Here is a 12735-nt window from a genome sequence, read left to right as displayed (position 1 = left end):
CAGGGAGCCTGCTTCTCCCTCTGCCTATGTCTCTGCCTCTCTGTGTGTCTCTCACGAATAAATAAAATCTTTTTTTAAATGGCAAGTGTGTTTCCACCTCGCAACCTCTGCGTTTATAGTCCACCTCTGCCTAGAACGTTCTTCCCTAAGATAGCCAGATGATTCACTCCCTCATCCCCTTCAGTTCACTCAGATGTCACCACTTCATTGAGACCATCTCTGATGACACCTTACACACTGTATCCCCCTCCGTTTCATTGCCTTCCATAGCTCCTACTGCTACCTAATGTACTACAGATTTCACTTATTTGGTCATTATCTTCTGCTTCTTGGAGAATGTAAGCTCCTTGAAGGCAAAAGTAAGTTTTGCCTGTTTTGCTTGCTGCAGTTCCCCCCCACCCCGGGGGGGGGGTACATAGAAGAGTACCCAGTACATCCAATAGCTATCCCTAAAACGTGGTGGAATGAGGGCCCCAAGGGAGTGTGCTAGAGCTGGGATCAGAAGGGATTCCCCGGTGGCGCAGCGGTTTAGCGCCGCCTGCAGCCTGGGGTGTGATCCTGGAGACCCGAGATCGAGTCCCACATCAGGCTCCCTGCATAGCGCCTGCTTCTCCCTCTGTCTGTGTCACGGCCCCTCTCTCTCTGTGCCTATGAATAAATAAAATCTTAAAAAAAAAAAAAAAAAAAAAGGGATTCACCTTGGACAAGAAGAGAGAAGCTTCCTCTTTCATTGCCCTAGAGTAAGTAGAGGTAAGAATGGATTCCGGGGGATCCCTGGGTGGCTCAGCGGTTTGGCCCCCGCCTTCGTCCCAGGGCGTGATCCTGGAGACCCAGGATCGTGTCCCACGTCGGGCTCCCTGCATGGAGCCTGCTTCTCCCCCTGCCTGTTTCTGCCTCTCTCTGTGTGTGTCTCGCACGAGTAAATAAATTCTTTTAAAAAAGAATGGATTCGGATATGTTTGCAGGCAGAAATTTAAGTATTTCCCTCCAGGTTGCCCCTAGTTTCTCTGGGAAATAGAAGACAAGGAGGGACTTTGAGAATGGTGATGGCCAGCTAGAGCAGCCATGGGGGCGGGGGAGGACATAAGGACACTTGGAAGAACCAACAAGCCAGGTGAAATTGAAAACCTGGGTTTAGGGGCGCCTGAGTGGTTCAGTGGGTTGTGTCTGCCTTTGGCTCAGGGCATGATCTTGGGGTCCTGGGATGGAGCCCCTTGTCAGGCTCCCTGCTCAACAGAGAGCCTGCTTCTCCCTCTCCCTCCGCCCCTCCCCTTGCTCGTGCTCGCTGTCAAATAAATAAAATCTTAAAAAAAAAAAAAAAAAGAAATAAGAAGAAGAAGAAAAGAAAAAAAAAAGAAAAGAAAACCTGGGTTTGCCTTGGCACCAATCTACCTGGCTGCGCGATTTTCTTCAACACCATGAAGACACAAACGAATGGGGGCAGGCGAAGTTCTGTCTCGGCCTTTTCTTGAAAAAGTAAAAAGACTCCCTTCCGCTAAGTGCCTCTGTTTACCCCCTCAGGGAGCCATCAGCAATCATCACCAATCACCGGTTCCATGTTAGCAAAATGAGCAGAGTGTGCTTCGGAGGAGAGAAAAGGAGGAGAGGCAAAGAACAGGCTCCCTCCCAGGCCGGTGGGAAGGAGCGGGAGCATTTGGCCTCCCCCAAACCTGGAAGCTGAGGTCTGTGTGTGTGTACGTGTGTGTACACGTGCAAACACACACACACCACACATACATACGCTTACACATACCCTCACACACACCCCCGGCGCCCAAGCCCCGGGCCTCCCCCCGCTACCTGCCCGCGGCCCGGGCCCCGCCCCCCGCCCCCCGCGGGCCCGCCTCCCACCGGCTCCGCCCCCTCCAAGCTCGCGCGCCGCTTTCCCGCCACGTGCCGCTCTGTATATACCCGTCGCCTGGGAGACGCCGGCCGGGCGGGGCTCCCCTGACGTCACACTGGGAACAAGCCAATCGCCGTGACGCGTCTCAGTGACGCGAGACGCGCGGTGGGGCTCTGCCGGCCGGGGCGCAATGAGGCGGCTGCCCGCTGGGTGGCGCCGATTTCCCGGGGAGGTCCTCACCCGGCCCCGGCGGAGGTGGGGGAGAGGCGGGCAGGAGCGAGGCCGGGGAGCCCTCTGCGTCAGCCGCTGCTCACTGCGCCGCGCCAGCACCAGCCGGGACTCACCCGCAGCTCCATGCCTGCGCCCGGCCCCACTCGTCCATCCTCGGAGAAGAGGCAGGTATGTGCCACCTGTCGGAGACCGGGGAGGAGGGATGCGGAGGTCAGCGCGGTCGGAGGCTCAGAAAGTGAGGTGTCAACGACAGCCTGGGTGGAATGGGCACCAGCTATGTAGGGCGAGCGCCAGCTGTGCGGAGGAGCTCCAGCTGTGGGCGCCAGTTGGGGGGGGGGGGGGCTGCCAGCTGACAGCCCGGGGTGCCAGGAAGAGCCATCTGTGTGCTGATCACTGTGTTCTAAGGAAACCCTGCTTGGGCAGGTCCGGGGCTCTGTGCCCGTGTGGTGTATGGCCTGAGAGTGACGCCTGGTCGCTGACAACCCCTTCCCCACGTGTGCGCCCAGTTCAAGCTCCGGCGGGCTCTCTCTGGTCAGTTTGCCAAAGGGGTGGGGTGGGGGGAGGGCAGCAGTTAAGTGGAGGGGGAGATTTTCCACCAATCCCAAACCAGAGAGAGGCATCTTTGAAATTCTCACCAATCCCAAACCAGAAGCAGGCACGCGGTGCTCCAGGGCGAGTAACTTACACTTAGCCACGGGAAGCCCTGGCCAAGCCATTCTAGGTGGGACCCCCCCACCCCCCACGAGTGAACGTCTACCTCCTCATCTGGCAGCTTTTAGAATGGGGCTGAGCTGGAGATGGTGGTGATGTCCACCTCCCCAGGCATGGGCATGAGAAGGTCCCCGAGTCCAAACCTGCAAAGTGGAGGAGAGGAAAGCTGGTTAGGCTGGGTTGGGGCATCCCCCACTCCTCTGATACTGTAGATACGTGCCAAACTGGAGTCGGAATGACGATTGGAATGAGGGCCAGGGACGAGGGCGTCCTCTGAAGTGCATCACCAGGACCCAAGCTGAGTCAGTAGCCTCTGCTGAGACAGGGTGGAGGCACCATCCTGGGTACTCCCAGTCCTCAGGGAGAGCCATCGAGAAACAGGAGACACAGACTGGGAGCAGACAAGAGCACCAAGGCCCAAGAGGTTAAGAAAGAATCCTGCTCCATCCTCCTGTGAGCCTGCCCAGCCCAGCTCTGTGGCCTTGGAATCCTGAGCACTCCGACAGGTAGAGTGGAACCACCCCAGAGCAGCTTTCTCCTGGTAGCCTCGGGGCAGCTGCACTTGCTTTATTTTTCTAGGCAAAGGGGGAAAGGGCCGTAATAGACCTGGCTCTTCTCCACTGGATGGGCTGGACATCTGGGAATATAGCAAGAGTCATTGGCCCTTGCCAGTTATGGGACATAGAGCAGCTCAGAAAACCACGGGGCTATTGTCTAGTGTTAGAACTGAGCACTCCCAAGGGGTAGCCCAGAGGCCCTATTCTCCCTAGGAAGGCTTCCGTGGCAGGTGCAACTACAAATACTCCCATTAATTGTAACAATTAGTGGAAGTATTCAGCATAATCATTACTATCATTTATTGAAATTTTACCATGTGCCAGGAAATTTACAAATATTATTTAATTCTCACAATGGTGAGATATATAGCATTATTATACTCTTTACTCCTGTTTTACAGATCAAATCACTAAGGTCCAGACAGCTTACATGACTTGCCCACTGTCTCAGCCAATAAAAGGGAAAGAACTGGAATACAAGCCCAGGCCTAGAAAGAAGTCCATTATAAAAGAATTTGGAACCGAATGCCTGAGAGCAGGTCCCGCCTGTCACTACCTGTGCACCCCGGATCTCTAGGTCTCTACCTCAAAAGGGAGGATTTGCACCAGCACCGAGGCTTCCTCCTCTCCTTTCCTCTCCATTCCATCCCCATCCCTCTACCCTCTTTTCATTCGTCTCCCCTTGGATCCCTCTTCTGTTCCACTTCAAAATGCCCCCCTCCAAAGAGCCCTCCCACGATCTCCTTGCCTGGCAGTGACCCACTGGGGCAACACCTCGAGGGAGGGCTGGCCACTGCCCCTTTAATTCTCCCCTGGCCTGGAATGCAAGTGAGTTGAGCTAGCCATCTCTGTGAGGTCAGATAAGATACTATATATATCGGAGTCCGTAACCTGAGCTCCGGATTACCCAGCCCCAGTCAGACTTCAGCCTCTGGGCTCTCTACCGCGCTCCCTGCCTTGCTGGGGAAGGAGAAGCCCCCAGATCCTGCCCAGTGCCCCCGGACACAGGTCAGTAGCTGCCCGTGTAGTATGTGAGCTTCATGGGGCCGCTGTCCAGGGAGCCCTTTGTGTTTGGGGGAGCATGTGAGAGGCTGCCCAACAGGGCCTGGAGGGTGCCTGGGGCAAGATGGAAGGCTCAGGCTCAGAGGGGGCAGGCAGAGGCAGGGAGAACAGGGCAAAGGCAAGCCCAAGAGGAAAGGGAGGGAGACGGGGACTCTGCCTGTGGAAGGGGCACCAGGAGAGCTCCCGACAGAGGTGATTTCGAAAGAGAATTTAAGGATACCAATACCGCCCATGGGCCCGTTCCTTTGCCTTTTCTTGGAAGTGTAGAGATGCCTACCCCTCATCCCCCACCCCCCAGCCTCAAATCAAAAGGCATGCTATAGAGATACTACCCTGGGCCTACTCCCTTCTCCACCAGTTAGGATCCTTGCCCTCATCTCCAATCTCTCTCATCCCTTCACTCCTCTCCCAGCCCTTGGGCAACTATTGGGAGCAAGAAAGAGATGGATCCAAATTCCCTTGAACGACCCCCTGCCAAGGCATGTAAGAGGATTAGGCACTCAACTGGTGGGTGGCTAGCTCGGCACAAGGCACAAGGCGCTGAGAGAGGAGAGCTACTAGTGACAGGCTGGGCAGACTAGAGCCGCTGGGGACTGAGGGTATACACAGAGCCCCCACCTGGGCCCTCCACCCAACCTGCATCTGCCACAGCCAGGACATCCCACAATCTAGGAGTTGATGCTTATGCCCAGATAGTGCCCAAACAGATAAGAGTGGGAGTCAGAGTGTAAATGAAGGGAGATAGAACCCCTCTCTCAGCCCTCTTTACCTTTCAAGGTCAGCACATCAGCAGTGCCTCATTCCAATGGTGTTAGCAAGTGGCTTTGGAAAGCTCTGAGGTCACAAGCACCTGGCAGGACTGGCTGGGACTCCCCACTCACCTGTCCTGGACACCTGGTCCCTAGGAGGGAAGGACTGAACTCTATTGAGGCCTACCCCTGAAACCAAGCTAGGGGCTTTCTATTCAGGGAGAGGCAAGGCCACAGAAGCTGGCATACCTCCACCCTAGAAAGCAGAGTGGATCTGGGCAGAGAGGGGCCATGAAGGCTGCTGGGATGTGGGGCACTACCCATCCCCTACCCTGGGGGCCAGGAGTGCCTGGGATTCCTGGGGAGCAAGTCCCTCCCCTGGCTGGGCAGGTTAGGGAGCCCTTCACGTGAGCAACAGGAAATGACAGTGGCTGACGCATGGGGGTTGGCTGCCCCAGGGACACAGGGCTCATTTTAACCCCTGACTCATCTAGCCTGGGTACTTTGGGGAGTGGGCCAAGCTGCAGCAAGGGTAGGAGGCTGAGGGGCATGTCCATAACCAGGCCTTGGGCCAAGGGCCCTGGCTGGGACTAAATGCCAGTACCAGGGGACACTCAGGAGCTTGGCACTGCGGGTGAAATGGAGGCCTCCTGGACCATCTCTTGGCCGATCAGAATTGTCCTGGCGCTCAGGTTGCACTTGGCTTCGCTTTCATTTGCCTGCAGTGGAAACTCAAAGGGCAGCCTCCTGTAGGAGTCTGTACCTGCCATGCTGTTGCCTAGACAGTGGATGCCTGCGTTGCCTGGACCCCATGCCACAGGTCCTACCCTGTGCCAGCGCAGGGGGTGGGGGAGGTGAGAGAAGTGCCAAGTGGGGGCGGTGGCTTCAGGGTGGCTGTTAGGGGACAGAGCACAGGTGCCAGCCCAGTGCTGCCACTGCTTGCGGCATGACCTTGAGGGATCCACGTCACTTCCACCAACGCTGGTTTCCTCATCAGCAAGTGGGCATAATGATGCCACCCACCGCTGGGGGCCATCGTGAGGATTAGCACATTAATACGTGGTGTCCCAGAAGTCTTTATGCAGTTACTTCAGAAGTAGGAATGCTAACTGCTTCACTGAAAAGTTTCATGATTTAATTCCTTGTCTGGTTGTTGAATTTTCAATAAAAATACTAACTTTGATTTAATGTAAATCATGATTTACGTGAAGCCTTCATATGAGGCTTGTGAGTTTAAATTCTTTCTCCAAAAGAATCAAAACCTAAAACTGCACGGAGGCTCTGGGGACGCTGAGAAGGAAGTGCACTTGCAAGAGCAGCAGGCGAGCGATGAGGGCCAGGTGAGGGCCAGCCCAGTGCTCTGGGGAGGCTGCATGACCCAGGAGAAGCTGCTTGTGATGCGCTCAGGATGACGGTGCCTGGTCCAGAGGTGTTCAGTGCCTTTTGGTGGGATCATGGTCGCTGGGCTCACATGTCCTTTCCGGAAGCAGAGGGCTCTGTGCACAGAATGCAGTTGCACCTCCCAAGACGGGGAAACTGAGAAAAGAGAGGGAGAGCTTTGGCAGAACAGGGAAGAGTGGAGGTGCCCCTGTGAGGATGACATGGAGGAGGAGCTTGGCAGGTGGAGTGCCCCCGCTGTCCGAGGTGGCGGGCACCTGGGGAGGAGTTGCCTAGAGCCACATGCCTATACTTGCCAGCTCTGGGTAAACAGCGAAAGGAGACGGGCATCAGGGGCCCCACGCCCGGCAGAGAGGGAGACGGGGGATCCCAGCCAATCGGCTCGCCTCCCACTGCCCCATGAAAGGGCCATTCAGTCCAGGCCTGTTCCTGTGGCAACGAGGAGACTCAAAGCCATGTGAGTGCCCGTCCTGTCCCTGTCTTGCGCAGCAAGGCTACAGCCAGGGCCCAGCCTGCTCTCCCACCCGTGGTGTGCTCTGCAGTCTCCAGGGACAGCCGTGCCAGGTAATGCCAAGGGGCACCAACCCCAGCTGTCCGTTCACCTGGAAGGTGTTGACACTTTTCTCAAGAGTGAAACTAGGGGCTAGGGGGAGGGGATAGGCATGCTCCAGGCCTCAGCCCCAGTGGAGACCCTCTCCCCAGTGAAAGGCAGCTTCGAGGGAGCTGTTAGTGATGGCATGACCCGCCGGGGCTGCTGTGGCAAAGCGGAGGTCTGCCACTTGCCTGCCAGATTGGAGTGCACAGGAGAGCGGGGACTTAGGAGCCCTCCTGGGATTCTGTGGGCCAGAAGGTGGGACTCTACCTCTAGCCGCAACCCTTCCCAAGGAATACTTGCAGGCCTTCCTGGGGCTGTCTGTCCCTGTCCCTTGTAACTTGTTCAGCCCCAGCACTTCTGCGTCACTAGCAGGGCCAGGAGAGGTCACGAGTTTGGGGCACTGCCTGCAGAATACCAGTTCCCTGGGAGTCTTAGTGTGGAGGAGGGGGAGTGAGAGCCAGGGGAGGAGGCATGAGCTCATGCCCTGGGGGGGAGAGTGAGGGGGGAGGTCATATCTGATTGGCTGCCTGGTGTCCCAGAGCCCAGTTCCTGAGACCTGGAGTCTCTGTGACTTTGAATTATTGATGGAGTTTCTCCAAAGTGAAATAGAGCAGGACTCGTCCCATGCCCCCACCCTGGTGCCTCCGTCTGTGTCTCCCCCGGCCTCCCTCAGCCTTCACGCTCTCCTCTGTATCCCAGAAAGCTGAGCAGATGGAAGGAGAGCTATGGTTCCCCTCTAACCCTGCACAAGATCCCCCTCCAGTTACCTTTTTCCTAGAAAGGAGTGGGAGCTGTGCTGGAGGTGGCAGCGCAGTGGGCAAGGGTGTGTACGCAAAGACGGAGGTCCCCCAGGACAGGTGGGAAAAGCGTACAGTAAATGTGGACCTGGCCTTTTGGAGGCAGCCCAGACTGAAAACTGCTGCCAGTCTCTGGCAGGCTCTAGAAGTTCTGTTCTAGGACCCATATGGAGGTTGCCACCTGGTGATCTCCCGCCCCCTGCACCTATCCCACGCCCTGCACGGACTGAGTTTCTAGGGCACTCTGCCAAGCCATCAGCATCCAGGGCTTGGCACCAGCTCCTCTCTGCCCAAACGTGCTGGGCCGCCAGACTAGGGCAGGCTGTGGGCTGCCCGAGCCAGTGTCTGCAGCACGGCTGGGTTCTGCCCACTGCCCGCTCACCCGCACATCTCACTGAGCGACGCAAGGGAAGCCTGGCGCCCAGGGCTGAGGTCAGAAGCCGGCCAGGCCGGGAGACGGCCAGCCCTGACATTATTATAGGCCTACGAAGGAGGGGCCCAGAGCCTGGCGGGGGTTGGGGGAAGAGATAATAACCACTGTCATAGTTGAGGGCTTCCACGTGTTATTATCTCATTTATTCCTCGCAACAACCCTGTGAGGTAGGGACCATAATGATGATGATTATACGCATTGTACAGGTGAGGAGATTGGGGCTCGGAGGGGCTGAATGACTAGTGCAAAATCACCTAGCTAGTCAGTCACGAGACAAGTCAAAACCAGCCCTGTACCACTACTCTGAGGTTCCTGGAAGGCTCTGCCTACCCTTCCCAGGAGCCCCCTCCCCCCGAGCTCCCCCAAGTTCCTCTTCTCCATAGCATCTTTGCCCCTCATACCTCATCAGCTCCATTCCAGATGAAGCCTGTGCACGTAGGGTGATGGAGGGACTCTGGTAGTCCTCAAGTGAGCCTAAACTGGATGGGGAGGGGTGAAACAAGGTCCAGTAGGAAGAGTACTGGGCTAGAAACCTGGAAGACCTGGATTCCAGTCTTGGCTCTGCTAGTTGTGACCTTGGGCAAATCAGTGTCGCTGTTCCCATCTGTACCACAGAGAGGTTAAAACAGATGATTCTTTAGGATCCTTACAACTCCTCAGTTCAGAGATTTCTGTGTGCCTTCACCAGATCCACCCCAGCCCCACTTGCGGGGTGTGGAGACAGGGAGTACCGCCTGTACTGAAGGATCTTAGCCTCTAGGGGGCCCCCTTTGCCCAAGTCATCAGCATCAGCTGGTTGGCTGTTGCAGAGAGGAACCCCTGGAAGTCCACAGGACCCCAACTCCACTTAAAACACGAGTTAGGGATGCCTGGGTGGCTCAGCGGTTAAGTATCTGCCTTTGGCTCAGGACGTGGTCCCAGAGTCACGGGATCGAGTCCCACATCGGGCTCCCTGCATGGAGTCTGCTTCTCCCTCTGCCTGTGTCTCTGCCCCTCTCTCTCTCTCTCTCTCTCTCTCTCTCTCTGTCTCTGATGAATAAATAAAATCTTTAAAGAGAAAAACAGCATATGAGTTAGATCCATGAAGAGGGTAATTTCTGCCACATGAGGATGCCCCACCACAGCAGGTGACCATGTCCAGGGAAGAATTGTGGGATTGGATCTGGACACTGAGGTCAAGTCCACTTTCTGCCACATGCTCACTCACCACCTCCTCCCCTAGCCTCTCATGACCCTCCTTTTGCTCACCAGGGATCTATGACCAAATGATCGTCGGGCCATTCCAGCTCAGACAATGTATGATTCCAAAAAGAATCCTGCCTCTCCTTTAAGCAGGAAGAATTAATACTTCTTAAAATGTCCAGTATTTTCAACCCAGGAGTTGAGGGCGGTAGCTGAAGAGAGGAAGCAGATGAGATCTGGGTTGGAATACCATGGGTCACTGGAGGGCGGCTGAGGGTAGGGCAGTCCCACCCTCAGAACTGGGTCTTTGCAAGGGAGCCCTCAGAGCAGCCAGGGTGTGCTGACAGCAATGGCCCTGTGTGGTTTATAAAAGCCACCTCATGTCTGATGCTCTCACTCAGGTGTGAATGCACAGGTAACGTGCAAACCTGTGCATAAGCCTGTATACGTGTGCACGTATACACAGGCATGGGTGTGTTTCTTAGTGGTGGGCCCACCTCTTGAGGAAATGGACGGTGTTGTCTCTGGCTGAGAACTACGAGCTGAACATCGAGCTGGGGATGAAGAGCAGGTATGGGGGAGCCTGAAACCAGGCAGGGTCCTCTGACAACTGCTTTCCTTGTCTTTCAGCCCATGAGGCTCCCAGTCCCCACTGAGTGCCACCCTGAAGGATGTCCCAGCTCTCCTCCACCCTGAAGCGCTACACGGAATCGACCCGCTACACAGATGCCCCTTATGCCAAATCGGGCTATGGCACCTACACTCCCTCTTCCTATGGAGCCAACCTGGCTGCCTCCTTCCTGGAGAAGGAGAAGCTTGGTTTTAAGCCAGGCCCCCCAACCAGCTTCCTCACCCGGCCCCGGACCTATGGCCCCTCCTCCCTCCTGGACTATGACAGGGGCCGCCCCCTGCTGAGAGCCGATATCCTTGGGGGTGGTAAGCGGGCCGAGAGCCAGACTCGGGGCACTGAACGGCCTTCAGGGAGTGGACTCAGCGGGGGCAGTGGATTCCCTTATGGAGTGACCAACAGCTCCCTCAGCTACCTGCCTGTGACTGCCCGCGACCAGGGTGTAACCCTGACCCAAAGGAGGTCGAACAGTCAATCAGACCTGGCTCGGGATTTCTCCAGCCTCCGGACCTCAGATAGCTACCGGATAGATCCTGGGAACCTGGGCCGCAGCCCCATGCTGGCCCGCACGCGCAAGGAGCTGTGTGCCCTGCAGGGCCTCTACCAGGCAGCCAGCCGCTCCGAGTACCTGACCGACTACCTGGAGAACTATGGTCGAAAGGGCAGTGCGCCTCAGTTGCCCACCCAGGTGCCTCCCACAAGAGTCCCTGAAGTCCTCAGCCCCACCTACCGACCCAGCGGCCGTTACACTCTATGGGAGAAAAGCAAGGGCCAGGCCCCTGGGTCCAGCCTCTCCAGCTCCCCAGGGCGAGACACCATGGTGAGTTTGCCCCTTGGGGACCCGGTGATGGACTGGGGAGGCAGCAAATGATGTAGAACACCCAGGATGAGGGGAGAACTCCCCATCTGATCCAAGCCGGAGGTTTCCTTTCCAAATCCTACGGCCCCAGCCAGAGAAGTCATCTCAGCATGTCTGGTACTCTTGCTCAGGGGCTTTCCCACTCTCCCTAGGAAACCCATTTCAGGACCCATGCACCCGACAACGATCCAGCAGTGCTCTCGGAAATGTTCAGCTACCCCCACATACACTGCAGTCCTCACCCTCCACTTTGCCACCCAACATACCAGGGTCTCCTGCAGGCCTCACACCATCCTGAACTGAATGCTGAGGTCCCCAAACCACCCGTGTTCCCTGTGGTAAGAGAAACCTCCCTGCTCTGGTTGCATCTCTCCTCCTGCTCAAGTTTTTACTTCCCAGCCTGAGCACCTGGTTTAACATCAGGGCATAAGACATCAGAAGGAGGGGGGACCAGGGTGTATGGACAGCAGTGCTTATCATGTGTCTTTGGAGAAGATGCTGGAGAAATTTTTGTCTAGGGCTTTAGACAATCCCATACCTCTATATTCCGGTCCTGCCTGAACTAGAAGAAAGGAAGAGCTCTGCCAGAGACAGTAAGAGCTGGCTTGCATCTAATCTGTGAACACACCTCCCTGGGGTACTGACTACATCCTGCTTTTTCTTTAGTTATTGGTGTACACATAGAGTGGCAAGCTCTCAGAGGATGAGAAAGAAATCATATCTCTAGATGCCTCCCCATGTGCCTAGCGCTGAGAGAGTTCCACTAATCTGCTGATTGCATGGATGGGTACATGGATGGATGGGTGGATGGGTGAGTGGGCAGATGAATGAATGGATGGATGGATGGGTGGATGGATGGGTGGGTAGGTGAGTGGATAGACAAGCCAATGGGCAGGAAGAGCTGGGTGTTATGTTTCCTTCATTACCTTATGTACCAGTCCCCTACTTCTAGGACAGGTGCCTTTTGGAAATAATAGCTGTGCCACAGCAAGAAATAAATGCTGCTTAGTAGGCTCATCCGGACAAATGGAGCAGGTGTGCAAGATTGGCACAGGGCTTTGGGTCATAGACCTTTAAGCCTGCCATAACTAAAGGTCTTGAGAGGACAACTTTGATAACATTACTTAGAGAGTGTTGGCCTTGCTGGGCTGTCTGTGAAGCGCCAAGGGAGACACAAAAGTTGGTGCCTCCCAGAACATTCAGAACCTGACAAGACAAGGCTGGCTATGTTGAAGGGCTAATGTGGAAGAGGAGTAGGGGACAACAGAGGCTGGCCTTGGAAGAAATAGGTGCTACCAGAGGGACGTGTGGTTAGACTAGAGCATGATTCACTTGGACGTGTCTGGTGTGGCTCATCTCAGGGGCAATCAGAAAGCAGCTCTCAGTGGATGGGCTCTAAAGGCCTCTGGGAGGCTCCCTCCCTTTGCTCAGAAGAGAAAGATTCTTTAGGGTACACAGTGTTCCTCAGAGTGAAGTCTGCAGGAATCACCTGTGAGGCTTAATAATTCAGGGCCCTGGGCCCCACCCAGATCCCCTGAATCAAACTCTCTAGGGATACGCCTGGGAATCTGCCCTTTTAATAAGCTCTTCGGGTAACCTTTAAGGATGCTGAAGTTTGAAAACCTCCTCTCCACAGATGAAACTGCAGACCCACCCTCAGCCCCAATCATGAAAGCAAGGTCTCCTCCTT

General features: G+C 55.7%; 1 protein-coding gene and 1 long non-coding RNA gene across 28 annotated transcripts in view; one reads left to right on the top strand and one right to left on the bottom strand.

Annotated features, from left to right (window-relative positions):
- The window catches only part of LOC140631111 (uncharacterized), a 167494-nt gene that overhangs the window by 148892 nt on the left and 5867 nt on the right, over positions 1–12735 (bottom strand). For 11 of the 21 annotated variants that reach the window (XR_012028753.1, XR_012028752.1, XR_012028756.1 and 8 more), the window contains exons 3-5: positions 5758–6689; positions 1912–2928; positions 1393–1581 (exon numbers count right to left, since the gene is read on the bottom strand). This is a non-coding gene — a long non-coding RNA (uncharacterized lncRNA). Of the gene's footprint in view, positions 1–698; positions 1008–1392; positions 1582–1911; positions 2929–5757; positions 6690–8777; positions 8981–9624; positions 9771–12735 lie in introns of all 21 variants that reach the window. The other 10 variants (XR_012028759.1, XR_012028765.1, XR_012028766.1 and 7 more) reach the window with 6 other exon arrangements.
- The window catches only part of USP2 (ubiquitin specific peptidase 2), a 25204-nt gene continuing 14522 nt past the window's right edge, over positions 2054–12735 (top strand). Inside the window, exons 1-5 of one of the 7 annotated variants that reach the window (XM_072822335.1) lie at positions 2054–2242; positions 2480–2605; positions 2998–3291; positions 10189–11006; positions 11198–11383. In XM_072822335.1, coding sequence (XP_072678436.1) covers positions 10230–11006; positions 11198–11383 — 963 coding nt within the window. In that variant the 5' untranslated portion in view covers positions 2054–2242; positions 2480–2605; positions 2998–3291; positions 10189–10229. Of the gene's footprint in view, positions 2243–2479; positions 2606–2997; positions 3292–4218; positions 4351–9682; positions 9799–10188; positions 11007–11197; positions 11384–12735 lie in introns of those variants that run through there. The other 6 variants (XM_072822336.1, XM_072822338.1, XM_072822339.1 and 3 more) reach the window with 6 other exon arrangements.

Source organism: Canis lupus, chromosome 3 (assembly GCF_048164855.1).
Source record: "Canis lupus baileyi chromosome 3, mCanLup2.hap1, whole genome shotgun sequence".
NCBI lineage: Eukaryota > Metazoa > Chordata > Mammalia > Carnivora > Canidae > Canis > Canis lupus.
This window is presented reverse-complemented; position numbering and strand designations above follow the sequence as displayed.